The sequence below is a fragment of the Melanerpes formicivorus genome, unplaced genomic scaffold, assembly GCF_026170545.1.
Source record: "Melanerpes formicivorus ecotype bairdi unplaced genomic scaffold, bMelFor1.0.p_v2 SCAF_36, whole genome shotgun sequence".
NCBI classification, from domain to species: Eukaryota; Metazoa; Chordata; class Aves; order Piciformes; family Picidae; genus Melanerpes; species Melanerpes formicivorus.
The window spans coordinates 708814-735463 of record NW_027142388.1 but is presented as its reverse complement, the minus strand read 5'-3'; the positions used below and the strand labels follow the sequence as shown (position 1 = coordinate 735463).

Sequence of the window (26650 nt, the reverse complement as noted above, 5' to 3'; positions counted from 1 at the left end):
GGAGCAGCTGGAGCCTGCTGCCAGCAATGCTGCCTCTGGGAGCTGTGGCAGGAGGCCAGCAAAGACAAGGCATTGGCACTGCAATGGATGCTTCTGGGACTCGGTCAGACATGGGTGTATCTTTGGATGTATTTTCTGTGCATGTCTGTGCCCTGCAGCCTAGAAAGCCTGGGTGCTGCTGGGCACAGCTTAGTCGATGCTGCTGTTCCAACAAGTTTCTACCTAGAGCACCACAGGCAGGGAGCTGTGAACTCGGCTCCTTGAATCTCTCGGTACCACTAGATGGTGGCAGTGTCCTGTCACAGAATCACAGAAACATTCAGGTTGGAAAAGACCCTCAGGATCACCGAGTCCAACCCAGAACCCTACTCTGCAAGGTTCACCCCTAAACCATATCCCCAAGCACCACATCCAAACCACCTTTGAACACCTCCAGGGTTGGTGACTCCACCACCTCCCTGGGCAGCACATTCCAAAGCCTGACCACTCTTGCTGGGAAAAATCTTTCCTACTGTCCAATCTAAACCTACCCAGACGTAGCTTGAGGCTGCTCCCTCTTGTTGTATCATTAATTACCTGTGAGAAGAGACCAGCAGCAGCCTCTCTGCAACCTCCTTTCAGGTAGTTGTAGACAGCAATGAGGTCTCCCTCAGCTTCCTCTTCTCCTAACTAACCATCCCCAGCTCCCTCAGTTGCTCTCCATCAGATTTATTCTCCAGGCCCTTCACAGCTTCCTTGCCCTCCTCAGCACTGGCTCCAGCACCTCCACATCTTTCTTGGGTTGAGGTGCCCAAAACTGAACACAATACTCGAGGTGTGGCCTCGCCAGAGCTGAGTCCAAGGGCACAATCCCCTCCCTGCTGTCCTTCCCAGCTGGCATTGCCTGGCTGCAGTCAGCCTCACAGCAGCACAGAGCTGCTGCACCCAAAGGCTACATCCTCCTGCTGCAAACTGAACTCTGAAGGACATTTTGTTAGTTGACAGCGCTGGTGTCCTTTGGAAGCCAAGGTGGATCCTCAGGTTTGGGGCTGCTGTCATCAGCCCAGCTCCGAGCTTAGGCTCTCCAAGCCTCTGGTGGCTGTGTCAAGGAGTGACTGCCTCTCCTGGGCACCCATCTCTGCTCTCCTCACGAACTTCTGGAGTTGTCTGTGTGCCCTGCTGTCCTTGCTGTGCTGCAGGGTGAGGGACAGTACCCCGTCCTCCCAGCAGCTGCCACACGAACCCACAGCTGCACTTCGCTTCCCTTCTGCAGGGGGCATTGTCACTCTGGAAGACCTGCGGGACTACAACGCCACAGTCATCGAGGACCCCATCCAGATCCGGCTTGGGGACTTCACCCTTTACACCCCCAGCGCCCCCCTGAGCGGCCCGGTGCTCGCCCTCATCTTCAATATCCTGAAAGGTGAGTGAGTGCCCCTGGGCAGCAAGGGCTGGGGGAGCTCCAGGCAGTGCCCCTTAGCTGTGAGAGCTGGGCCTCCCTGGGTAGCCCTCCAGCAAGGGGAGAAGGCTGAGAGCCCAGGAGGGGTCAGAGGTACTGAAATATTCCTCTCCTGCTGTAAAGCCACTTGTGTCTCCTTCCTACTTGACATGTCGGTGTGACAGAGAAAGTCTGCTCCTGTCTGGGGCACTTCCCTGGTCCCTGCCTGGGTGGAAGCTGACTTTGTACTTGAGGCTTCTTTGGAAAAACATTTCTGCAAAGACAAATCCTGCTGGTGCTCAGCAGGTGCTCAGTGCTACCAGAGCTCCTGAGTCCTCCATGCAGAGACTGGGGTAGTCCCAGGGACTGCACCTCTCTGGGGGCTGGGGTTCAAGGTTCTTCCATTTGACAGAGGCTTTTTTCAGCAGCCCAGTGACCATCTGCTTTCCTTTGTGGCCACATCCTTTTGTCTCCCGTTGGCAGGATATAATTTCTCAGCTGAGAGCATCCAGACCACAGAGGACAAGGGCCTGACCTACCACCGCATCACGGAGGCCTTTCGGTTTGCCTATGCCAAGAGGACCTTGCTGGGAGACCCCAAATTTGTGGACATCACAGAGGTACCTGGCCCAAGCCTTTGCTCTCTGAGACACCAGGGCTGCCTGCAGCTTGCCTTAAAGGGGTTTCCTAGGAGTGGACTTTTGTCAGAGATGCTCTGTGCCACCTGCTAGTGACAGACACTGGAATGGCTCTGAATCAAAACCTGAAGTCCTCTGCGGCTCCTGGCTGAGCTGTGAGACATAAAAGTGGAGGAAACCTTCTTGGTGTAAGGGAAAGCAAAATCCTCAATGTGACCAGGAGGGTTTCAGTATATTTAGGGCTACCCCCTCATAGTGTTGGAGGCTGTACTCACTGGATGGCATTCCCAGCATTCTTGTGGCTCTCTGACCACACTCCTGCCTATAGTAAACGGACTAATAGATGGGACAGGGTGAAGCAGGAATCCTGCTCCTCCCAGCTTCACACTTTGTGCTTTTCATTCTGACTGTCCAAGAGCAGCAGGATCTGAGCAGGACACAAATTAACAACTTACAGGGCAATGGTCAGAGCTTGCTGTGGTCTACTTCTCTTTGAGATGACCCCGCTCTCCCCCTCTCTTCCCTCCCCTCTCTTCCCTCCCCTCTCTTCCCTCCCCTCTCTTCCCTCCCCTCTCTTCCCTCCCCTCTCTTCCCTCCCCTCCCCTCTCTTCCCTCCCCTCCCCTCTCTTCCCTCCCCTCCCCTCTCTTCCCTCCCCTCCCCTCTCTTCCCTCCCCTCCCCTCTCTTCCCTCCCCTCTCTTCCCTCCCCTCTCTTCCCTCCCCTCTCTTCCCTCCCCTCTCTTCCCTCCCCTCTCTTCCCTCCCCTCTCTTCCCTCCCCTCTCTTCCCTCCCCTCTCTTCCCTCCCCTCTCTTCCCTCCCCTCTCTTCCCTCCCCTCTCTTCCCTCCCCTCTCTTCCCTCCCCTCTCTTCCCTCCCCTCTCTTCCCTCCCCTCTCTTCCCTCCCCTCTCTTCCCTCCCCTCTCTTCCCTCCCCTCTCTTCCCTCCCCTCTCTTCCCTCCCCTCTCTTCCCTCCCCTCTCTTCCCTCCCCTCTCTTCCCTCCCCTCTCTTCCCTCCCCTCTCTTCCCTCCCCTCTCTTCCCTCCCCTCTCTTCCCTCCCCTCTCTTCCCTCCCCTCTCTTCCCTCCCCTCTCTTCCCTCCCCTCTCTTCCCTCCCCTCTCTTCCCTCCCCTCTCTTCCCTCCCCTCTCTTCCCTCCCCTCACTTCTCTTCGCAGTAAGCATAATGCTGCTTGCCTACACCTTACAGTGGTGTGAGAGCAGCTTTCCATGGATCTGCATTCTGCCTCAGATCACAGATGATAGGCTCACAGGATGTTAGGGTTGGGAGGGACCTCCAGAGATCATCAAGTCCAACCCCCTGCCAGAGCAGGAGCATAGAACCCAGCACAGGTCACACAGGAATGCATCCAGATGGGGATGGAAAGTCTCCAGAGAAAGACAATCTCCCTGGGCAGCCTGCTCCAGAGCTCTGTGACCCTCACAGTGAAGAAGTTCCTCCTACTGTTGAGGTGGAACCTCCTGTGCTGGAGTTTCTCTCCAGTGCCCCTTGTCCTATCCCAGGGTGCAGGTGAGCAGAGCCTGGCCCCTGCCTCTTGACCCCCAGCCCTCAGCTATTGATAGACATTTACTAACCCCCCTCTCAGCCTTCTCCTCTCCAGACTAACCACCCCCAGGGCTCTCAGCCTCTCCTCATCAGGCAGTGCTCAGTCCCTTCAGCATCCTTGCAGCCCTCCCTTGGACTCTCTCCAGCAGATCCCTGTCCCTCTTGAACTGGGGAGCCCAAAATTGTCATGAGAGACAGAGGTGCCCCAGCCCTAGAGGACCCTCTTCAGCTTAACCTCATCTGAGTGACTGCTTTGGCTTTCCCTGGGCCAGGCCCTCAGGAACATGACGTCGGAGTACTTCGCGGCTGACCTGCAGAGGAAGATCACCGACAGCAGCTCGCACCCAGTCGACTACTACGAGCCAGTCTACTACACTGGAGACTCTGCCGGTACTTCCCACATCTCCATCGTGGCTGATGATGGCAGTGCTGTGTCCGCCACCAGCACCATCAACCAATAGTATGACCTCAGACCTTACTTCCCTATCAGGCCCTTTGCCATCTTCCCTAGCACTGCTTCTGTGGTTGGTATAAACCATCTCTGGGCTCTCACCGCTCTAAGCAGGGTAGGGATCACAGATCACAGGACGTGAGGGGTTGGAAGGGACCTCCAGAGTTCATCAAGTCCAACCCCCTGCCAGAGTAGGACTACAGAATCCAGCACAGGTCACACAGGAATGCATCCAGATGGGGATGGAAAGTCTCCAGAGAAGGAGACTCCAGAACCTCTCTGGGCAGCCTGCTCCAGTGCTCTGTGACCCTCACAGTGAAGAAGTTCCTCCTCCTGTTGAGGTGGAACCTCCTGTGCTGGAGTTTCTCTCCATTGCCCCTTGTCCTGTCACAGGGTGCAGGTGAGCAGAGCCTGGCCCCTCCCTCTTGACCCCCAGCCCTCAGCTATTGATAGACATTTACTAACCCCCCCTCTCAGCCTTCTCCTCTCCAGACTAACCACCCCCAGGGCTCTCAGCCTCTCCTCACCAGGCAGTGCTCAGTCCCTTCATCACCCTTGTCACCCTCCCTTGGACTCCCTCCAGCAGCTCCCTGTTCCTCTTGAACTGGGGACCCCACAACTGTATGCAATATTGCAGGTGAGGTCTCAGCAGGGCAGAGTAGAGGGGGAGAAGAACCTCCCTCGATCTGCTGGACACACACCCAGCCCTCAGATATTCATAAACATTTATTAATGTTTAATAAACAATGGTGTGGTGGCTTGAAATGACTTGCCTCCCACTCCCCCACCCCCAAAATATAATTGCTAGGCCAGCTGAGTTGGAAGCAAATGAAGAAGCTGTATTTACAAGCAAAACTACAACCTAGAGATGTGGAATGCAACGAGTATGTGCCAAACATCCAACACTTACACATATTGACAGTTTGGAAGCAACACAAGACACACACACACACACACCAGGCAAAACAAGGAGGTTACCAACAGCTTCCCCTTCTCCCCTCCCCCAGACAAAGGAGGGGGGGGAAAGAGAAGAAAAGCAGAGAGTAGCTTATTAGTACTGAGCCACAACAAATAGTTCAGAAGCAACCAGGTAGTGTCTGCTGGAGACAGGAAGCAGCAAAGAGCAAGAGTGAGTTAGCACAACTAACTTGGTGTTAGCTACTCAGACCCGTGGGATTGTTTAGACCTCATCATTATTTTCCCTTCTACATCCACTGGTCATTTATTTACATGCTACCACCATTTAGTTACATTCCACCACTTTTCTACTCCATCTGGGGGGAATTTTCCTAGGCACAGCCTAAAGCTCCTACAGCTGGGTAGAGCTGTTGCTGGGCACCGTTCCTGCCGAGCTCACAGCTCAGTGCTGAAGGCTGGGTCCCGGGTGGTTGGGTCAAGGGGCAGGATGTGTTCTCCTTTACGCTGGGTTCAACCACCAAGAAAACATTCACTGCCTCTGGGGCTCATCACCAGCAGGGATGCAGCTACTGGCTCTTGATTTCTCAGGCTTCTGGAAGGAATCTGAGTTCCTGCAGCTGGCCTGGAAGTGCAGGGTTTGGCTTTGAGCACTGTCAGGGAGAGTGTTCCATGTGTGTGTGCTTGAAGCTGGGGGTGGAAGGTTCTGGAGGTTCTTTTCTCCACCTTGACACAAGTCAGCAAACCCCAGTTGCCACATATGACAGCCTCTGAGCCAGGCTGCCTCTGAAGGCAGTGCAGTGCTGCCAGGCTGGAAGGGGAAGAGGTTGTACCTAGCTGGTGGTGCCCGTGGGGTCCTTGCAGGGGAGATGGCAGGGCTATGGCAGGGCTCTGGGCTGCCTTTCCTCTTTGGTGTGGCTGTGTGCTCATGGTACAGACTGCTTCCTTCCTCCAAGGGGTGGTAGAGTTCATAAACAGGAGGGAGTGGGGAGATAGTTGCTCCAGTCACATCCCAGGTTTCACATTGCAGTAACTCACCTGAAGCTCTTCCTGGCTGTGCTTTGGTTGTGACTTGTCTGCACCAACTTGTTTTTGTCCAGCTTTGGCTCTGATGTACGATCCACTGTGAGTGGAATCCTCTTCAATGATGAGATGGATGACTTCAGCTCACCTTACATAATCAATGGCTTTGGGATCCCTCCTTCTCCAGCAAATTTCATTGCACCAGGTAGCTGTAAATTACCTTCCTGACTCAGTCTGTCAGCTGCACCTTGCATACTAACACAGTGGTGTCTGCAGGGTAGCAGCAGCAGCCCATCTGCAGTCAGGCACAGACCTGGGGCTTTCTGCGGGGGACAGGGTGCAAGCCACTCACCTGGCACCTCTGCCAAAGGCACACAACCAGCTGCCCCTGGGGCACCCTGGACCAGAAGAGGCTGTCTAAAGAAAAGCTCTTGTGCATCCAAGAACCAGGAATCCTTCCCCAGGGAGCTCTGCACCTGCCAGATGAAATCACCTGGGGCTGCAAAGATTTCTTTGATCTGATTTAAGAGGGTGGAAGGCAGCAGCAGGATCTGACTGCAGGATCTGACTGCAAGATATTGGACAGCACTGCCCAGCCTTCTCCCTGTGTTGCCTTGGGGGGGTGTAGGACAGTTCTGGCTTGACCCAGTTCATGCACCTGACCCATGCACCCTGCCTACCCCACCACTGCTTCCTGCAGTCCCATCTCAGAGCTACCAGAGGAAGCTGGGCTGCTGCTGCCCTCCTGTAGCCCATGCTCTGGAGGAGGAGAGGGAGGTAGAAGGACTAGAAGGGTAATCTCATGGTGTGTACAGGGGGCAGCTGCATCCCAGACAGCCCCAGCTGGCTGTGTAGGAAGGCACCTTCAGCCTCTGCATCAAGGAACCTGTATTAAGCTTTGTACTCCAGGAGCAAGGAGATGGATACAGGGGATAGTGGAGTTGCCAAGGGCTGAACAAGCCCTGTGAGCTGAGATAGGAAGGTAGATATTGAGGCTCTGGGTTTAGACATGAAGCAGGAGAGGGCAGTCTGTAAACTGGAGATGGGAAGCTGAGCCTCTGTTGTATCTGTGTTCCCCACAGGCAAACAGCCAATGTCCTCTATGTGCCCCTCCATCTTGGTGGATAAAGAAAAGAAGGTCAAGATGGTGGTTGGTGCATCTGGAGGAACAAAGATAACCACAGCAACAGCACTGGTATGTGATGGTCTGGGCAAAGTGGGAAGAAGGCTGAGGCAAAACAGGATGAGAGAGAGAGAGAGGGCTTTGGGCAAGGCTCCACTGTGATGTGACCATAGCTGGGGCTCCCTGCAGGGGGCCTAGAACCTGAACAAGAGGTTCCTGCCTGGAAGCTCTGCGGGCCAGACCCCCAAACACCAGCTCCTGACAGGGCTAAAAGGGTCTTGTATTAAATTACTTCCTTCAGTGACTCCAGGAGTTTGCCTTTGGCAAGTTGTCCTTACTGTCTCTGGAAGATTTGTGACATCAGTTTAGCTTTAACTTCTGTTCTGTGGATCTCCATGATCTGGTCTCTTGAGCTGGTTTAGAGCCATTCCCATCCAACACATTCTAAACTTTGGATGAAAGTCACCCAGAGGAGCTGGAAATCAGAGCTCAACCCAGGCATGGTGACAGGCCACCTGACAGGCAGCCACTCCAAGTGCCCAGCTTGACCAAAGGTGACTGCAGGAGAAAGCTGGCACCCGTGCCAGCACACACAGCAGTTCAGAGCACCAGGCTGGATCCTGATTTCTGCTGAGGGAGAGGATAAATCCCAGAAAAAACACTACAAGCAGTTTTCTGTGAGGCTATTTTCTTTTGCCAGGGACTCCAACCTGCAATTGAAGCCTGCAGAGGTGAGCCAGGCTTAAGAAACCTACTTGCCAGCAGCAGGAAGCTGGAGCTGTGTGTTGACTGCACGATTGCTGCGTGCTGAAGCTGGCAGCAGCTTCATTGCAGCAGCATAAACCCAGCAGCCCACAGCAACCAGAGGATCTGATCCTTTTTCTGTGTTACTTTTAGTGAGTTTTGGCCTCTCTTTGCTGGAATCCTCCTGAGCATATCCAAGCTGCTTCAGTGTATCTGCATTTCCCTCGGGCAAGAAAGGGACAGCTGAGAGCACCAATTACACCTTCTGTGTGCTCTGCTGAACATCCTCAGCCATCTCTGCCTGTGTGGCTGCAAGAATCAGGCCTCTCTGAAGGCAAGTAACTAACTTTAAGGGTTTTTTTTGCCTCTGACAGACTATCATGAACTCCATCTGGTTTGGCTATGATGTGAAGAAAGCAGTGGAAGAGCCCAGATTTCATGACCAGCTGTTCCCCAACGTCACAGAGCTTGAGCTGCAAATAGAGGAGGTCTGTCCATCCAGGGTGTGGGGTGTGAGCTGGGAAAGCATGATACTCCTAGGGGAGCAGCGTTAAAGCTGGCACAGGTCAAATGCAGGGTCACAAGAAGCTGTTCTAAGTGTACCCTTAGGCTCAGTCCCATGGGTTTAAAGCCTGGTGCAGCCAAGTAATGCCTACACCTGGAACCGAGGGTCTGCATCTTCCAGCAATGTTCTTTGGTTCAAAGGGCTTCTGAAACAGCAAACCACATCAAGACCCACACCACCCAGCATCCTGGGGTAGATTAGAAAGGCTGTGGTTAGCAGGTCGAAAGGGGTTTGCCTCCTCCTCTGCCCTGCCCTGGTGAGGCCACATCTGGAATATTGTGTCCAGTTCTGGGCCTCTCAGTTCAAGAGGGACAGGGAGCTCCTAGAGAGAGTCCATCATTGAGCCACAAAGATGATTAGGGGAGTGGAACATCTTCCTTATGAGGAGAGCCTGAGGGAGCTGAGGGCTCTGTAGCTTGGAGAGGAGGAGACTGAGAGGGGACCTCATTCATGTTGATAAAGCTGTGCAGGGTGAGTGCCCAGGGGCTGGAGCCAGGCTCTGCTGGGTGATGCCCAATGCCAGCACAAGGGGCAGTGGTGGAAGCTGAAGCAGAGGAAGTTCCATGGAAACAGGAGGAAGAATTTTCTCACTGTGAGGATGACAGAGCCCTGGAACAGGCTGCCCAGGGAAGTTGTGGAGTCTCCTTCTCGGGAGACTTTCCAGCCCCATCTGGATGCATTCCTGTGTGACCTGGGCTGGATTCTATGATCCTACTCTGGCAGGGGGGTGGACTTGATAATCTCCAGAGGTCCCTTCCAACCTCTAACACCCTGTGATCATATGATCTGAGGCAGAATGCCCTGTGACCAGAAGCAGTATTGACAGCCTGTGCTGAGCACCACAGATGCTGCACCTTCTCAATTTCCACCTCTTCAAAAGCAGAGCACCCCAGGAAGCACAGGGGAGAGAAGCAGCAGAGTGTAGGTTTAGACTTACCTAATACAGGCACTCACTGCTGGAACAGTCACAGGGGATGCAGGTCACAATCTGCAGCACAGGGAAAGGCTTCTCACTCCTCCTGTCCTCACTGCCTTCTGCCTTGCAGGATGTAGAGGAGGAGCTGAAGAAGAGGCAGCACGACACGACGCGGGTGAGCAGCGGGGCCGTGGTGCAGGCTATCCTCCGGACGGACGAGGGCTGGGCTGCAGCCTCCGACTCCCGCAAAGGAGGCTACCCTGCAGGCTACTGACGCGGCCCAGCTCCTTCTGTCAGGGGTCTGGTGGCACTGAGGTGTGTTCAGGGGGAAGATCCTTTAGGTCTGCAACTCAGGGACTTCTCACAGGAAAGAGAACGAATTTACCTGTGGTTCTATTGCCAGAGCTGGGACAGCTCTTTACATCCATGACTGCGGTGCCCCCCACCACAGCAGTCTGAGACAAGCATGTCTAGCAGGACGTGCAATACTTACTTGAAGAGCCTCTTCTGCCTGGAAGAGTTTGTTCCCTGCCTCCTCTCCATCCCATGAAGACAGCTGGGGTACCCAAAGTTTCTGAAGAAGGTCCAGCTCGCTCCAGCTGCAGGAAGTGTTTCTCCTCCACGGCGTCAGCTACCGGGAATGTGCCTGTCCCTTGCTAGAGAAGAAATTTGTTTCCTGTTGAGTAGATGGGAGTTATGGGACTCTGGGGACTGGGGGTTCTGAGCTACCCACTAATAGATCTGTGCCACAGCAGGCAACCCAGTTCCAGCCTGGGGTAAGCCTTCACACGCTCTCCACTCTTTAACAGAAGGTGTTTCTGCTTTTCACTTGGGTTGGTTGTTGGAAGTGAGTGTGGGGAAAGGGCTTCAAACTTTGGTTTTTTTAATATATATATATATATATATTTCTGTTGAGAAGGTCTAAAGGGAAGATGCTACCTGTCAAACTCTGAGCACAACTGAAATCAATAAATACGGAGTCACTCGTTAGGTTTTTGCCTGCCCAGGTGCTGCTGTGAAAAGGGCTGGGGAGAGCCTGGGTGAAGGGAGCTCCCTGCAGGCTGTGGGTCTTTTCTTCATGCCTTTGAGTGAAAAACACCACATTCATTAAATATTAAACCCAAGCTTGGCTTTTTCCCCAGTTTGCTTTTTCCCTACCTCATACTGCAGGCCTGAAATACCAGAGGCTGAGGAAAGGAAAGCTCTAGAAAGGGCTTGGCCGCAGCTGCTCTGGTTTGGAGGTAAGTCACCATGGCTCAGACAATTGGTGACCTCTCTGACAGCTGACATGGAGCAGCCAGGAGTGTCTGTGCCCTATGCATGAGGCCTTTTGGGGGCTCACCTGCCACAGGGATTCATGCATCACAGCAGATATACAGCCTTAAGATCAAAACTGAATTTTCAGGGTGTCAGGTCAGGCTCTGGGGATGTCTCTGAAATCCTTGAGACACAGCTGACAGTAACTGAGCTGATGTGTTTGACTTGCTGATGCTTCCTGTCCCTGTGTAAGAACCTTAAAATACACAATGCCCCCAAAAGAGAAAATGAAAGGCTGAAACTGTAAGTATCAGGCATTCTTCCCCAGTAGTTCCTGGAATGGTGGGGAGCCTGGTTTCAAGGAATAAAGCCATGGCTAGATTCATACCTAAATCAGAGAGTCCCAGCTTTGATGTATCTGCACTAAATGAGAAGCTTTTCCCAGAAGGTGCCTGGGATGTGCTCTGTGCTCCTCTTTCCTGAGCTGTTCCCAATGCTGCTGTGTGAGGTTCAGCTGAATAACCCAGAGCCTCTGTGTTCTCTAAGAGTGAGATTGGTTTGGGGGTCAAACCTGCATCCTTTTATTGCTGAACTGAACCTTGGGCTTTCCTGGTTCTTGCAGTCCCTCAGGAGATGCTCCTCGGTGGCAGCCTGCAGGAGGTTTTAAGAAGCTTGACTACAAATCTCTGTGTGGAGCAGCTGCTGTTGCTCAGAACTATCATAGTATCAGTCAGGGTTGGAAGGGACCACAAGGATCATCTAGTTCCAACCCCCCTGCCACGGGCAGGGACACCCCACACTAGATCAGGCTGGCCAGAGCCTCATCCAGCCTGGGCTTAAACACCTCCAGGAATGGTGCCCCAACCACCTCCCTGGACAACCCATTCCAGGGTTTCACCACTCTCATGGGGAAGAACTTCCTCCTCCCCTCCAGCCTGAATCTCCCCACCTCCAGCTTCATTCCATTCCCCCTAGTCCTATCACTACCTGAGATCCTGAGAAGTCCTTCCCCAGCCTTTCTGTAGGCCCCCTTCAGATACTGGAAGGCCACAATTAGGTCACCTCAGAGCCTTCTGTTCTCCAGACTGAACAGCCCCAACTCCTTCAGTCTGTCCTCACAGGAGAGGTGCTCCAGCCCTCTGATCATCCTCCTGGCCCTTCTCTGGACACGTTCCAGCACCTCCACATCCCTCTTGTAATAGGGGCTCCAGAACTGGACACAGTACTCCAGGTGGGGTCTCACCAGGGCTGAGTAGAGGGGGAGGATCACCTCCCTCGACCTGCTGGCCACACTTCTCCTGCTGCAGCCCAGGAGCTGATTGGCTTTGTGGGCTGCAAGTGCACACTGAGAGCTCATGTTGAGCTTCTCCTCCCCCAGCACCCCCAAGTCTCTCTCCGCAGGGCTGCTTTCCAGCCAGTCCCTGCCCAGCCTGGATTTGTGCCTGGGATTGCCTCGACCCAGATGCAGGACCCTGCACTTGCTCTTATTGAACCTCATGAGGTTGGCTTGTGCCCACCTCTCCAGCCTGTCCAGGTCCCTCTGGATGGCCTCCCTTCCCTCCAGCCTGTCTGCTGCACCACACAGCTTGGTGTCATCAGCAAACTTGCTGAGGGTGCACTCAATGCCACTGTCCATGGCACCCACAAAGATGTTGAACAAGCCTGGTCCCAGGACTGATCCCTGAGGGACTCTGCTTGTCTCTGGCCTCCACTGGGACATGGAGCCATTGACAGCCACTCTTTGGGTGCAGCCATCAAGCCCCAGTTCCTTATCCATCTAGTGGTCACCCATCACACCCACGTGTCACCAGTTTGGAGACCAGGATGTGGTGCGGGACAGTGTCGAAGGCTTTGCTCAGGTCCAGGCAAACAACATCAGCTGCTCTCCCTTCATCTATTAATCTTGTCATCTGTTCAGAGAAGGCAGCCAGGTTGGTCAGGCAGGATTTGCCCTTGGCAAAGCCATGCTGACTGTTCCCAATCACCTCTTCACTATTCTTTTGAGCGAGTAGTGACTCCAGGAGGATCTGCTCCATGATCTTTCCAGGCACAGAGGTGAGACTGACTGGCCTGGAGTTCCCTGGTTCCTCCTTCTTACCCTTTTTGCAAATGGGGGTGACGTTTCCCCTTTTCCAGTCTGTGGGGACTGCCCCAGACTGCCATGACTTTGGAAATATAATAGAGAGGGGTTTAGCAACCTCCTCTGCCAGTTCTCTCAGTGCCTGTGGGTGTATCCCGTCGGGTCCCATGGACCTGAACACTTTCAGGTTCTTCAGGTGATCACCAACCTGATCTTCACTTACCATGGGCAGTTCTTCCTCCCTGTCCTTGGCATTGACTTCCATAACATCAGGAGTGTGGCTAGAGGCCCTTGCAGTGAAGCCTGAGGTAAAGAAGTTATTAAGTACCTCAGCCTTTTCCTCATCACTTGTGACCATGTCACCTGTTTCCTTCCTGAGGGGGCCCACACCTTCCCTAGGCTTCTTCTTCCCATTAATATACCTGTGGAAGTTCTTAGTGTTCCCTTTAACCTCCCTGGCTAGATTCAATTCAAACTCTGCTTTGGCTTTCCTAACCAGGACTCTTGCTGCTCGGGCAGCTTCCTTATCTCCCCCCTGTTCTAGCTGTCCTTCTCTCCACTGCCTGTAGAGTTTCTTTTTAAGTAATAGTGTGTGCAGTAGCTCCTTGCCCATCCAGGCAGGCCTCCTAGCATTCTTACCTGCTTTTCTCTTTGTTGGTATACAGAGCTCCTGGACACAGAGGAGGTGGTCCTTGAATACTGACCAGCTGTCCTGGGTCCCTCTTCCCTCCAGGGCTTTGTCCCAGGACACTTTGGCTAGCAGATCCCTGAAGCCATCAAAGTCTGCACGCCTAAAGTCTAGGGTCGTGAGCTTGGAATACTTCCTCCTGATTGCCCTGAGGAGATTCAGTGTAACTGCTTCATGGTCACTGCAGCCAAGGCTGTCTCTGAGCCTCACATTGCTTACCAGCCCTTCCCTGTTGGTGAGAACAAGGTCCAGCATAGCACCTTTTCTTGTTGGTTCCTCTACCATTTGGAGGAGGAAGTTGTCTTCTATGCAGTCCAGGAACATCCTGGATTGCTGGTGCCTTGCTGTGTTGTCCCTCCAGCAGATGTCAGGGTGATTGAAATCACCCATGAGGACCAGGGCTTGTGACCTGGAAGCTGCTTCTATTTGCCTGTGGAGGGCCTCATCTGCTTGGTTCTGCTGGTCAGGTGGCCTGTAGGAGACCCCCACAGTAATATCTCCTTCCCCTGTCCTACCTTTAATTTTAACCCATACACCCTCAACCAGCTCATCATGCCTCCCCAGGTGGAGCTCCACTGATTCCAGCTGGTTATTGACATAGAGGGCAACACCTCCTCCTCTCCTTCCCTGCCTATCCTTCCTAAAGAGCTTATACTTGTCTATCCCTACATTCCAGTCATGGGATTCATCCCACCAAGTTTCAGTAACAGCCACTATGTCGTGGCATCCCAGCAGCACAGTGCTCTTAATTCATCCTGTTTGTTGCCCAAGCTGCACACATTCACATAGAAGCACTTCAGCTGGGCTGGCCCTGTCCTCCTCTTGTGCCAAATCCCCTCGGTTTCCACAGAATGTCCTGGTGCAGCATTCGTGGCTTGCCTCAGGGCAGCAAGTTGAGAGCCCTTATTAGCTCTCCATCCCTCTGCCTCTGGAATTGCCTCTATTGTAGCCCTTTGTACTTAAGACTGGCTGAGCTCTGCCTTGGCCACGTGTGAGCTGAGAAATAAACACAGTTACTGCTCAGCAAAGGAAGTTTAATGGAACCTTAGCCTAGAGTTAGTCAGAGTTTCACCACAGATAGCCTGAGCAAATCAAGGCTGTGCTCTGGAACTGGGACGTGCCCACCTTCTGGGAAACAGCTGCTGAGCAAAGCTGCACCCTGAAAGCAGTCTGAGTAACTGGGCTGCTTCCTGCTCCTGGTCCCACAGCATGGCTGTGAGACTTACAGTCCTCAATTTCCTCCACCTAGTCAGAAAAACTCCCCTGTTGTTTGTAACCTTGGTTACAAAAACCTCTCTTCTGGCAAGCTCTGATTTTGCCACAGCTGAAAATACTCCTGGTGAAAATTAATCCTTTTTTTTTTTGGCTGCATTTGAGTTCTTGGCTCTGCAGAAATGGATTTTCACAGTATCACCAAGGTTGGAAGAGACCTCGAGGATCATCGAGTCCGGATTGGGTGCTCTCATTTAGCAGTACCACCACTGAGGGTTTGTGGCAAGTGGGCTAAGGCTTGCACTCGCAGCCTACACTAAAAAACCAAAGGAAAAAAAGGTATGGATAGAATCACTGAGTGGTTTGTGTTGGAAGGGCTCTCCAAAGGTCATCTAATCCAGGCCTCCCCCTGCAGTCAGCAGGGACATCCTCCATTAGAGCAGGTTGCTCAGAGCCCTGTCCAGCCTGACTTTGAATATCTCTAAGAGTAGGGCCTGGCTGTCTCTGCATGCTGCAGTCATGGCACTTGGTGCCATGGTCTAGTAGTCATGAGGTCTTGGGTGACAGGTTGGACTTGATGATCTTTGAGGTCTTGTCAAACCTTATTGATTCTCTGATTCTACCTGGATGTATCTATCTGGACAGAGGGCTTCTGCCAGCTGCTCTGATGCCACCTGCCACTACTCACACTGCACAGAGGCTGTCTATGTGGCCACCAGACAAAGGTCACTCACTGGACCATGCTGCAAGCCCTCCCGATGGACACTGGTGGACATTCAGCCTGTCTGAACCTTTCAGCTACAGCAAAAGCCTTTCTCCTGCTTCTGAACACAACCACCTCTCCCCACTGCTTCTGAGCAGTCCCTTGGTGTGAGCTGTCTGCCATGGTGCAGGCTCTGGCGAGCAGAATGCGCTGAGGACCACTGCCAGCTGGTCATGAACTTGAGGCTTCACTTTTTTCTCCTGTTCTTCAGGCCAACACCACCACAATTTTGGCAATCATCCAGCTTCTGGAAGGGCTACAGGGAAGTGCCAAATCCAAGCTGTGAGTGAGAAGTGATTGCTGGAAGAACCTGTGGGACCCTTGGCTCCCACACAAGTGAGAGAGGAGAAATTCCCCCAGACAGGCTTAGAAACACTTTATTTAAAATATAATTTAAAGACTTCAGTAGAAAACCACACAGCCCCTGTGCAGTGATGCTTCAGAAGTCCATCTACAGGTACAAAAATAATTGCTCTCTGGTTGGTGTGAATAGGGATGGGGACAGCCCCAGCTGGGAGGCTCTGGCCCCAGGTGAGTTCCAGCAGCAGTGAGGAGAGGGCAGGGCAAGAGCAGAGTCACCAAGGGAGGCAAAATCCTGCAGCTTCCCCCTGCAGGACTGGGAGTCTCTGATGTGGTGAGAGATCTGCACTCTCCTCCTGTCTGCCTTGCAAATTAAAGCTGTGGTGGGGTTAAAGCTGCTTAGTTGTGCTCCCTTGAAATGTTAGTAACAAAGGAAATGGCAGTGAGTGCTGGGCTAGAGGTAATATTTCCACGGCTTCCTGATGGGAAGTTGCTGTGACAGGTTGGGTTGCTCAGGTGTGCTTTAGCCTAAGGTAGGTTGGAGCCTTGGTGACTTGGTTTGTCTGGCAGTGAAATACGAGGGATTACAGCCAGGGAAGTGCTGAAGGCTGCCCTAAAGCCAGAGCTGTAGTGCCTGCCTCCAGCCAGTTCTTGAATGCTTCTTGGTGATCTCTAAGCTCAGCTGGGCTAACTAGAAACAACCACAGCTCTTGCTACAGCCAGCATCCAGGCTAGGTAGGCCATCTGGTCCTGGAATGAGTGGCAGATGATGCCTGGTGCCCCTAAGTGCTTCAGTTGCTGGAAGGTGTCCAGAGAAGGGCAACAAAGCTGGGGATGGGTCTGGAGCACAGCCCTGTGAGGAGAGGCTGAGGGAGCTGGTGTTGCTTAGCCTGGAGAAGAGGAGGCTCAGGGGAGACCTTCTTGCTGTCTACAACTACCTGAAGGGGGATTGTAGCCAGGTGGGGGTTGGTCTCTTCTCCCAGGCAACCAGCACCAGAAAAAGAGGACACAGTCTCAAGCTGTGCCAAGGGAGGTTTAGGTTGGATGTTAGGAAGAAGTTCTTCATAGAATGAGAGATTGGCCATTGGAATGTGCTGCCCAGGGAGGTGGTGGAGTCACCATCACTGGAGGTGTTTAGGAAGAGACTGGCTGGGGTGCTTGATGCCATGGTTTAGTTGATTAGATGGTGTTGGGTGATAGGTTGGACTCAATGATCTCAAAAGTCTTTTCCAACCTGATTAGTTCTATTCTAAGTGCTTCCCCTGTGACAGCTCTGCCATTGGTGAGTTACTTCTGCCACCTAAAATCAATGCAGCCAGCATCTGGTAGCTGAGGTGAGGGAGATGATGGAAGCAGAAGACTTCAGCACATTGCCTTCCAGAGGCATGATTAAGGGCTTGTGATTATGAGCTGGTAACTTAGGAACACTTTTGCATCAAGCTCTGCTCCAGCTGTGGTCAGGCTGCAGACTTAGTGTACAACTGCTGAAGGAAAACAGATGTCTGGCTCTAGTCAGTTCCACTCAGCCCATCATCAAAAGGCAAGGCAAGGCTGAGGTTTGGTGCAGTCACTCGGAGCTGTGGGGTCCTTTGCCTCCCCGAGGCAGATGAGTGGGGCAGCAGACTGGTGCTGTGCTGCAGTGACTCCAGCTGCCTCCTTTGGGAAAAGCAGGGCTGCTTTGGGTGGGAAAACCAAGAGCAGGAGTGAGGAGTTCTGCTCTCTTCCCTCTCCCAGCCCACTCTCAGAGTGCAGCAGCTTAAGAGTTTCAAATCCTGACAGTACAGACTCAACTTCTGATCCTCATCACCAAAGCAGTTCCTTATTTCACAGCACTGGGCCCCAGCAATGAGCTTTGTGTGGCAACAGCCTCAAAGAAACCAGTTCTGCTCTCAGCTGAGGCCTTCCACCATCAAGAAGAGCAGATGCAGTTAGGTCATTTCACAGTGTTCCCAATGGGCTTTGGAGCAATTTTCCTTTCCCACTTTGTGTTATCTTGTTCTGAATAGCTGATGTGCTCAGGAAAGGTATTTTTAGGTAAGTAATGGAGTGTGTAGCTCTAAAGAAGGCTGGCTGCCCTCTTCTTGTGGTGCCTGGAGGTGACTTGCAGCCTGCAGGAGGTAGGTGCAGACCCAAGTTTTGCCCACGCTCTAGGAGACATCTGGGAACAGGCAACATTGGCATGGCCAAGCCAAAGCATGCTCTGAATCTAGCTCTCTCCCATGGACTGTGAGTTGTGATGGCTTTTCCTGCTAATACCCAGCTGATTTCCCCAGCTTCCTTTTATCAGAGTAGGCAGAGATACACCTCCCTTCCCTGGAAATCCCCTGCACAACATTCATTGCAAGGTAAGGTTTCTTCTCTTTATGTCCTCTTCTCAGCAGGCCACTCCTCACCTCCTGTAGAGGGGAGAGAAGAGGAAACACAATCACAGAATTGTCAGGGTTGGAAGGGACCTCAAGGATCATCCAGCTCCAACCCCCCTGCCATGGGCAGGGACACCTCACAGCAGATCAGGTTGCTCAGAGCCACATCCAGCCTGGCCTTCAAAACCACCAGGGATGAAGCTTCCACCACCTCCCTGGGCAACCTGTGCCAGTGTCTCACCACCCTCATTGGGAGAATTTCTTCCTAACATCCAACCTGAATCTACCCATTTCTAGTCTTGCTCCATTTCCCCCAGTTCTATCACTCCCTGACACCCTAAAAAGTCCCTCCCCAGCCTTCTTGTAGCCCCCTTCAGATACTGGAAGGCCACAATTAGGTCTCCTCAGAGCCTTCTCTTCTCCAAACTGAACAGTCCCAACTCTCTCGGTCTGTCCTCATAGCAGAGGAGCTCCAGCCCTCTGATCATCTTCATGGCCCTTCTCTGGACACATTCCAGATCCTTCTTGTACTAGAATGAATGGGGCAGGCACCTGAGGTCTTGGCCAGGTGTGTTTGTGGGGTCAGGTGAGATCTAAGCAAGGAGGTTAAGCTAGAAGCCAAACACAGATTCTTTAGGTGAGTTGCAAGAGCAATTTCCTCCTCCCCAGAAGACGACAAGAAGATCCAAGCCAGGCCACTCACCTCACTGAAGTGTTCCTCAAAGAGGACAGTGTCTCCTTCAGCATGCATGATGGGAGCTGCAATGGCATGTTCCAGGTCATAGCCAAACCACAGCTTGTTGATGATCGCCTGCAGTGGAACAGATCCCACCCTGACTGGCTGCGGACACTGAGCAGGCTCCATCCTGGTGCTAAGCCTGACCAGCTTTGCTGCACAGTCTGCCTGCAGGGTGCTGCCAGCCTGGACTACAGCAGGGGCTGAAGCTAGCCCTGCCCTTGCCACAGAAGCATCAGAGACAAGGAGGTGAGGACAGATGCAGTCTGCAGCAGGCCCTCTTCACTGCTGCCTTCCACACACAGCAATACCAGGAGCAGCAGAGCTGAGCTGAGGCCCCTGTGTACTCCCCTGCTGAGTGGAGCTGCCACTGGCTGTGGACTTACCATGGCAGTGGCACTGATGATCCAGCCCCCCCCGGCTCCTCCAATCACCAGCATGTCTCCTGTCTTGGAGAGGAGAATGGAAGGCACCATGGCTGAGGGAGGCTTCTCTCCTAGAGCAAGAGGCAGGGAGCATCATTCCTCACATAGGATCACAGGATGTTAGAGGTTGGAAGGGACCTCCAGAGATCATCAAGTCCAACCCCCCTGCCAGAGCAGGGCCATAGAATCCAGCACAGGTCACACAGGAACACATCCACACAGGGCTGGAAAGTCTCCAGAGAAGGAGACTCCACAACCTCTCTGGGCAGCCTGCTCCAGTGCTCTGTGACCCTCACAGTGAAGAAGTTCCTCCTCCTGTTGAGGTGGAAACTCCTGCACTGGACTTTCTCTCCATTGCCCCTTGTCCTGTCACAGAGTGCAGGTGAGCAGAGCCTGGCCCCTCCCTCTTGACCCCCAGCCCTCAGCTATTGATAGACATTGATCAGATCCCCTCTCAGCCTTCTCCTCTCCAGACTAACCACCCCCAGGGCTCTCAGCCTCTCCTCAGCAGGCAGTGCTCAGTCCCTTCAGCATCCTCATAACCCTCCCTTGGACTCTCTCCAGCAGCTCCCTGTCCCTCTTGAACTGGGGAGCCCAGAGGTGGATGCAATATCACAGGTGAGGTCTCACCAGCGCAGAGCAGAGGGTGCTCTTAGTGGGGCTGGAGAGACACAGAAGTTCATCTATCCCACCCTTCCTGCTGCTGCTCCCCCCTAAAGAAACTCAAGTCTCCCAGCACATGAGCCTCCTGGTGCTGCAAGCCCAGCTCACAGGGGGCAGGACCTTCATGGCACAGGCTGACTGGAGGCACCTCCTGGTGCAGGGCATCCTGCAAGGACTCAGGACTTGCTGCAGCTGGTTCAGCACAGCTGGGGAAGCACTTGCAGCAGCCTGCCCTGGCAGCAGTGGTGTCCTCCCTCTTGCAAACCCAAGGGAGCTGTACATCAGGGACAGCTTGCTTCAGAGCTGGGTCTGCATCAAGTCTGCTTTGTTACAGGACTCAGTGCCAGCCTACAGAACATCCCAGCTGTGCAGGCAGCTACACAGAGAGAGGCCTGAAGAGTCAGCAAGCTGCTCTTAGCAGCACTTCCTTCACTTCTTCCCTCCTCTCCCCATCAGTCAATGAGCTCTGCTTTCCCTGACCAGAAACCAAAGCTCCCAGGTCTGCACCTAAGAGCATCTGTGGGTAGGCACAGGCACACTCCAGGGCTTTATCCCCCCCTAGTGTGAAGTAAACTTGCCTTCATGTCGACCTAGGGAAGGAAGCCTGCAATTTACAGATGGTCCTTGCTCACTTGTCGCAGCCTGCATACCTAGCTCCTGGCCTTGGGCTCTTCTGAGGCCAAGGATGCTCACCTGGTTGAATGCTCCTGTTGCTTATGCAGAAATCAGCCAGCTCATTATTTAAAATGATCCCAGTTTGGTTGGAATACACAAAGGAGCCAAACCTGCAGGGGAGAGAAGCCTTTCAGTGCCCAGTGCTCTCCTGTTGTGGATGGTATTAACTGAAGACGGCACCCTGTGGGCTACCTCTGTCCCCACCCAGCCTGTAGCTGCCCCAGCTAAGGTTGTCCAAAAGGTAGTGGTGGTGCTGCTGCTATGCTGGAACCCGGGGGGTGTGCATTTGCCCACCCCACAGCCAGCAGAGCTCAGAAGGTTGTTACACCCTGGTGAACTGGGATGGCACTTTGGGCTGGTGCTCAAAGACCTTTTGTGCCAGGTGAAAAAGGCATTGGTGAGCAAGAGCCTGCCCAGGGCTGTGAAACCCACCCAAGGGGTTTGCACTTCTGGTAAGCAGCCCTCACAGGTGCCCTGGGAAACTGAGACATGGCCCCAGGTGATTCAGAGCACAGCTCACAGGATGCTAGGGGTTGGAAGGGACCTCCAGAGATCATGGAGTCCAACCCCCTGCCAGAGCAGGAGCACAGAATCCAGCACAGGTCACACAGGGCTGGAAAGTCTCCAGAGAAGGAGACTCCACAACCTCTCTGGGCAGCCTGCTCCAGTGGTCTCTGACCATCACAGTGAAGAAGTTCCTCCTGTTGAGGTGGAACCTCCTGTGCTGGAGTTTCTCTCCATTGCCCCTTGTCCTGTCACAGAGTGCAGGTGAGCAGAGCCTGGTCCCTCCCTCTTAGAATAAACCTTTATTAGAATAAACCAAACCAGGTTGGAAGAGACCTTCAAGATCATCGTGTCCAACCCATCAACCAATCCAACCCACCCAAACAGCTAACCCATGGCACCAAGCACCCCGTCAAGTCTCCTTCTGAACACCTTCAATGACGGCGACTCCACCACCTCCCCGGGCAACCCGTTCCATAGCGCAATCACTCTTTCTGTATAGAACTTCTTCCTAACATCCAACCTGAACCTCCCCTGGCGCAGCTTGAGACTGTGTCCTCTTGTTCTGGTACTGGGTGCCTGGGAGAAGAGACCATCATCAGCCTGTCTACAACCTCCCTTCAGGTAGTTGTAGAGAGTGATAAGGTCACCCCTAAGTCTCCTCTTCTCCAGGCTAAGCAGCCCCAGCTCCCTCAGCCTCTCCTCACAGGGCTGTGTTCCAAACCCCTCACCAACTTTGTTGCTCTTCTCTGGACTCATTCCAGCAAGTCAACATCCTTCCTAAACTGAGGGGCCCAGAACTGGACACAGTACTCGAGGTGTGGCCTAACCAGTGCAGTGTACAGGGGCAGAATGACCTCCCTGCTCCTGCTGGCCACACTGTTCTTGATGCAGGCCAGGATGCCATTGGCCCTCTTGGCTGCCTGGGCACACTGCAGGCTCATGTTAAGCCTACCATCAACCAGCACCCCCAGATCCCTCTCTGCCTGGCTGCTCTCTAGCCACTCTGACCCCAGCCTGTAGCACTGCATGGGGTTGTTGTGGCCAATGTGCAGAACCCGGCATTTGGATGTGTTAAATCTCATGCCGTTGGATTCTGCCCATCTGTCCAGCCTGTCCAGGTCTCTCTGCAGAGCCTCTCTACCCTCCAGCAGATCAACTCTTGCCCCCAGCTTGGTGTCGTCAGCAAATTTACTGATGATGGACTCAATGCCCTCATCCAGATCATCAATAAAGATGTTAAAGAGCACAGGGCCCAGCACTGATCCTTGGGGCACACCACTAGTGACTGGTTGCCAGCTGGATGTGGCACCATTCACCACCACTCTCTGGGCTCGGCCCTCCAGCCAGTTCCTAACCCATCGCAGTGTGCTCCCGTCCAAGCCATGGGCTGACAGCTTGGCCAGCAGTTTGCTATGGGGGACGGTGTCAAAGGCCTTGCTGAGGTCCAGGTAGACTACATCAACAGGCCTCCCCACATCCACCAGGCGGGTCACCTGATCATAGAAGGAGATCAGGTTGGTCAGGCAGGACCTGCCCTTCCTAAATCCATGCTGGCTAGGCCTGATCCCTTGGCCATCCTGTAAGTGTTGTGTTATTGCACTCAGGATGACCTGTTCCATGATCTTGCCTGGCACTGAGGTCAGGCTGACAGGCCTGTAATTCCCTGGCTCATCCAACCGGCCCTTCTTATGGATGGGCACCACGTTGGCCAGCTTCCAGTCCTCTGGGACCTCGCCAGTGAGCCAGGACTGCTGGAAAATTATGGAGAGTGGCTTGGCCAGCTCATCTGCCAGCTCTCTCAGCACCCTAGGATGAATCCCATCTGGTCCCATGGACTTGTGGGGATCCAAGCTGCTAAGGAGAGTTCCAACTACCGCCTCATGGAACATAGGGAAACTGTGCAGCTCCCTGGCTCCTTCTGCTAGCTCTGCAGACCAGCTGTCAGGAAGATGTTCTGCCCTTCTAGTAAAAATTGAGGCAAAGAAGGTGTTAAGTATCTCTGCCTTTTCCTTATCCTTGGTTACAATGTTCCCCTCCGTATCCACCAAGGAGTGGAGGTTTTCCTTCCCCTTCCTCTTACTATTAATGTATTTATAGAAGGACTTTTTGTTGTCCTTCACAGTAGAGGCCAGTTTAAGTTCCAAGTGTGCTTTTGCCTCCCTAATTCTCTTCCTACAAGACCTAGCAACATCCTTAAACATTCTGTGGGTTGCCTCCCCTCGCTTCCAAAGGTGATACACCCTCTTTTTTTCCCTCAGTTCCATTAAAAGTTCATGAACCATCCAGGCTGGCCGTCTGCCCCGGCGGCTCATCTTCTGGCACATTGGCACAGCCTGTCCCTGAGCCTTCAACAATTCTTCATTGAAGTAGGTCCAGCTCTCCTGGACCCCTTTGTTTTTAAGGACTTTATCCCAAGGAACCCTCTGAATTAGTTCCTTGAGTAACCCAAAGTCTGCCCTCCGGAAGTCCAGAGTGGAGGTCTTCTTGCCGCCCCTCTTGGCTTGACCAAAAACCGAGAATTCAATTATCTCGTGGTCACTGGACCCCAAACACCCTCCAACCACCACATCACCCACCAGTCCTTCCCTGTTGGTGAAGAGGAGGTCAAGCATAGCCTTGCCCCTGGTAGGCTCTCGCAGCACCTGGGATAAGAAGCTGTCCTCCATGCATTCTAAAAACCTTCTAGACTGTCTCCTCTCTGCCGTGTTGAGTTCCCAGCAGATGTCAGGCAGGTTGAAGTCACCCATGAGAACAAGGTCCGGAGATCTTGAGACAGCCCTAAGCTGCCTATAGAATGCTTCGTCAACATCTTCCTCCTGGTTGGGTGGTCTATAACAGACTCCAACCAGGGTGTCTGCCCTGCTGGTCTTCCCTCTAATTCTTATCCACAAGCATTCAACCCGATCATCCCTAATCTCCATCTCAATGGCATCTAGTGTCTTTCTGATGTACAGGGCCACCCCTCCACCCCTTCTTCCTCGCCTGTCTCTCCTGAAGAGCTTGTAACCGTCAATTGCAGCGCTCCAGTCGTGTGAGTCGTCCCACCACGTCTCTGTGATGGCAACTATATCATAATTTTCCTGCTGCATCAAGGCTTCCAGCTCCTCCTGTTTGTTACCCATGCTTCGTGCATTAGTGTACATGCACTTCAGCTGGGCTGCTGGTTTCACCTCCAACTCTAGCTTGTCGCCCCCAGACTCTTGTCTGAGAGGACTCTCTTCAGCCCCTTCCCCCTTCGAAACTAGTTTAAAGCCCTGTCTATGAGACCCGCCAATTCCCTACCCAGGGAATCTTGACCCCCAGCCCTCAGCTATTGATAAACATTGATTAAATCCCCTCTCAGCCTTCTCCTCTCCAGACTAACCACCCCCAGGGCTCTCAGCCTCTCCTCACCAGGCAGTGCTCAGTCCCTTCACCATCCTCATAACCCTCCCTTGGACTCTCTCCAGCAGATCCCTGTCCCTCCCAGAACTGGATGCAGTATTGCAGTATTGCAGGTGAGGCCTCAGCAGGGCAGAGTAGAGGGGGAGGAGAACCTCCCTGGCTCTGCTGGACACACTCCTCTGAATGACCCCCAGGATCCCATTGGCCTTCTTGGCCACAAGGGCACATTGCTGACCCCTGCAGAACTTGCTGCCCACCAGCACACCCAGCTCCTTCTCGGGGGGGCTGCTGTCCAGCAGATCACCTCCCAGCCTGTACTGCTGCAGGTGATTCTTCATGCCCAGACTGCCCTGCGCCCTCCTTACCCTGGGTGCCCTGTGCTCCCATCACCCTTGGTGTCCTGCGCCCTCCTCACCCTGGGTGCCCTGCGCTCCCCTCGCCCTTGGTGCCCTGTGCCCTCCTCACCCTGGGTGCCCTGCGCTCCCCTCGCCCTGGTTGCCCTGCGCTCCCCTCGCCCTTGGTGCCCTGTGCCCTCCTTACCCTGGGTGCCCTGTGCTCCCATCACCCTGGGTGCCCTGCGCCCTCCTCACCCTGGGTGCCCTGCGCTCCCCTTGCCCTGGGTGCCCTGCGCCCTCCTTACCCTGGGTGCCCTGCGCTCCCCTCGCCCTGGGTGCCCTGCGCCCTCCTTACCCTGGGTGCCCTGCGCTCCCCTCACCCTGGACTGCCCTGCGCCCTCCTCACCCTGGGTACCCTGCACTCCCCTCACCCTGGGTGCACTGCACCCTCCTCGCCCTGAGTGCCCTGCGCCCTCCTCACCCTGGGTGCCCTGCACCCTCCATGCCCTGGGTACCCTGCGCCCTCCTCACCCTGGGTGCCCTGAACCCTCCTCGCCCTGAGTGCCCTGCGCCCTCCTCGCCCTCGGTGCCCTGTGCTCCCCTTGCCCTGAGTGCCCTGCGCCCTCCTCACCCTGGGTGCCCTGCACCCTCCATGCCCTGGGTACCCTGCGCCCTCCTCACCCTGGGTGCCCTGAACCCTCCTCGCCCTGAGTGCCCTGCGCCCTCCTCGCCCTCGGTGCCCTGTGCTCCCCTCGCCCTGGGTGCCCTGCGCCCTCCTTACCCCGGGTGCCCTGTGCTCCCCTTGCCCTGGGTGCCCTGCGCCCTCCTTACCCCGGGTGCCCTGTGCTCCCCTTGCCCTGGGTGCCCTGCGCCCTCCTTACCCTGGGTGCCCTGCGCTCCCCTCGCCCTGGGTGCCCTGCGCCCTCCTTACCCTGGGTACCCTGCACTCCCCTCACCCTGGGTGCACTGCGCCCTCCTCGCCCTGAGTGCCCTGCGCCCTCCTCACCCTGGGTGCCCTGCACCCTCCATGCCCTGGGTACCCTGCGCCCTCCTCACCCTGGGTGCCCTGAACCCTCCTCGCCCTGAGTGCCCTGCGCCCTCCTCGCCCTCGGTGCCCTGTGCTCCCCTTGCCCTGAGTGCCCTGCGGCCTCCTCGCCCTGGGTGCTCTGTTCTTACCTCACCCTGGGTGCCCTGCGCTCCCCTCACCCTGCGTGCCCTGCGCTCCCCTCACCCTGGGGGCCCCATGCCCTCCTCGCCCTGGGTGCCCTGTGCTCCCCTTGCCCTGGGGGCCTAGCGCTCCCCTCGCCCTGGGTGCCCTGCCCCCTCCTCACCCTGGGTGCCCTGCGCTCTCCTCGCCCTCGGTGCCCTGCACCCTCCTCGCCCTGGGTGCCCTGTGCCCTCCTCGCTCTGGGTGCTCTGTTCTCCCCTCGCCCTGAGTGCCCTGCGCCCTCCTCGCCCTGGGTGCCCCGCGCCCTCCTCACCCTGGGTGACCTGTGCCCTCCTCACCCTGGGTCCTCTGTTCTCCCCTCGCCCTTGGTGCCCTGCGCCCTCCTCACCCTGGGTGCCCTGCGCTCCCCTTGCCCTGGTTGCCCTGCGCTCCCCTCGCCCTTGGTGCCCTGCGCCCTCCTCGCCCTGGTTGCCCTGCGCTCCCCTCGCCCTGAGTGCCCTGCGCCCTCCTCGCCCTGGGTGCTCTGTTCTTACCTCGCCCTGGGTGCCCTGCGCTCCCCTCACCCTGCGTGCCCTGCGCTCCCCTCACCCTGGGGGCCCCATGCCCTCCTCGCCCTGGGTGCCCTGTGCTCCCCTTGCCCTGGGGGCCCTGCGCTCCCCTTGCCCTGGGGGCCCTGCGCTCCCCTCGCCCTCGGTGCCCTGCGCCCTCCTCGCCCTGGGGGCCCTGCGCTCCCCTCGCCCT

The 26650-nt window shown here is 54.8% G+C and overlaps 2 protein-coding genes across 4 annotated transcripts in view; one reads left to right on the top strand and one right to left on the bottom strand.

Moving 5' to 3' along the window:
* GGT1 (gamma-glutamyltransferase 1) overlaps positions 1-10343 on the top strand; it is a 32248-nt gene extending 21905 nt beyond the window's left edge. For all 3 annotated transcript variants that reach the window (XM_068157161.1, XM_068157163.1, XM_068157162.1), the window contains exons 7-13: positions 1253-1402; positions 1901-2037; positions 3889-4076; positions 6083-6210; positions 7088-7200; positions 8247-8360; positions 9484-10343. In XM_068157161.1, coding sequence (XP_068013262.1) covers positions 1253-1402; positions 1901-2037; positions 3889-4076; positions 6083-6210; positions 7088-7200; positions 8247-8360; positions 9484-9627 — 974 coding nt within the window. In that variant the 3' untranslated portion in view covers positions 9628-10343. The remainder of the gene's footprint in view (positions 1-1252; positions 1403-1900; positions 2038-3888; positions 4077-6082; positions 6211-7087; positions 7201-8246; positions 8361-9483) is intronic.
* A 5371-nt stretch (positions 10344-15714) lies between these two features.
* Positions 15715-26650, bottom strand: part of GGT5 (gamma-glutamyltransferase 5) — a 31566-nt gene continuing 20630 nt past the window's right edge. The window contains exons 9-12 of the mRNA XM_068157160.1: positions 20534-20625; positions 19139-19248; positions 18720-18827; positions 15715-18049 (exon numbers count right to left, since the gene is read on the bottom strand). Of these exons, the coding sequence (XP_068013261.1) occupies positions 17903-18049; positions 18720-18827; positions 19139-19248; positions 20534-20625 (457 nt within the window). The 3' untranslated portion in view covers positions 15715-17902. The remainder of the gene's footprint in view (positions 18050-18719; positions 18828-19138; positions 19249-20533; positions 20626-26650) is intronic.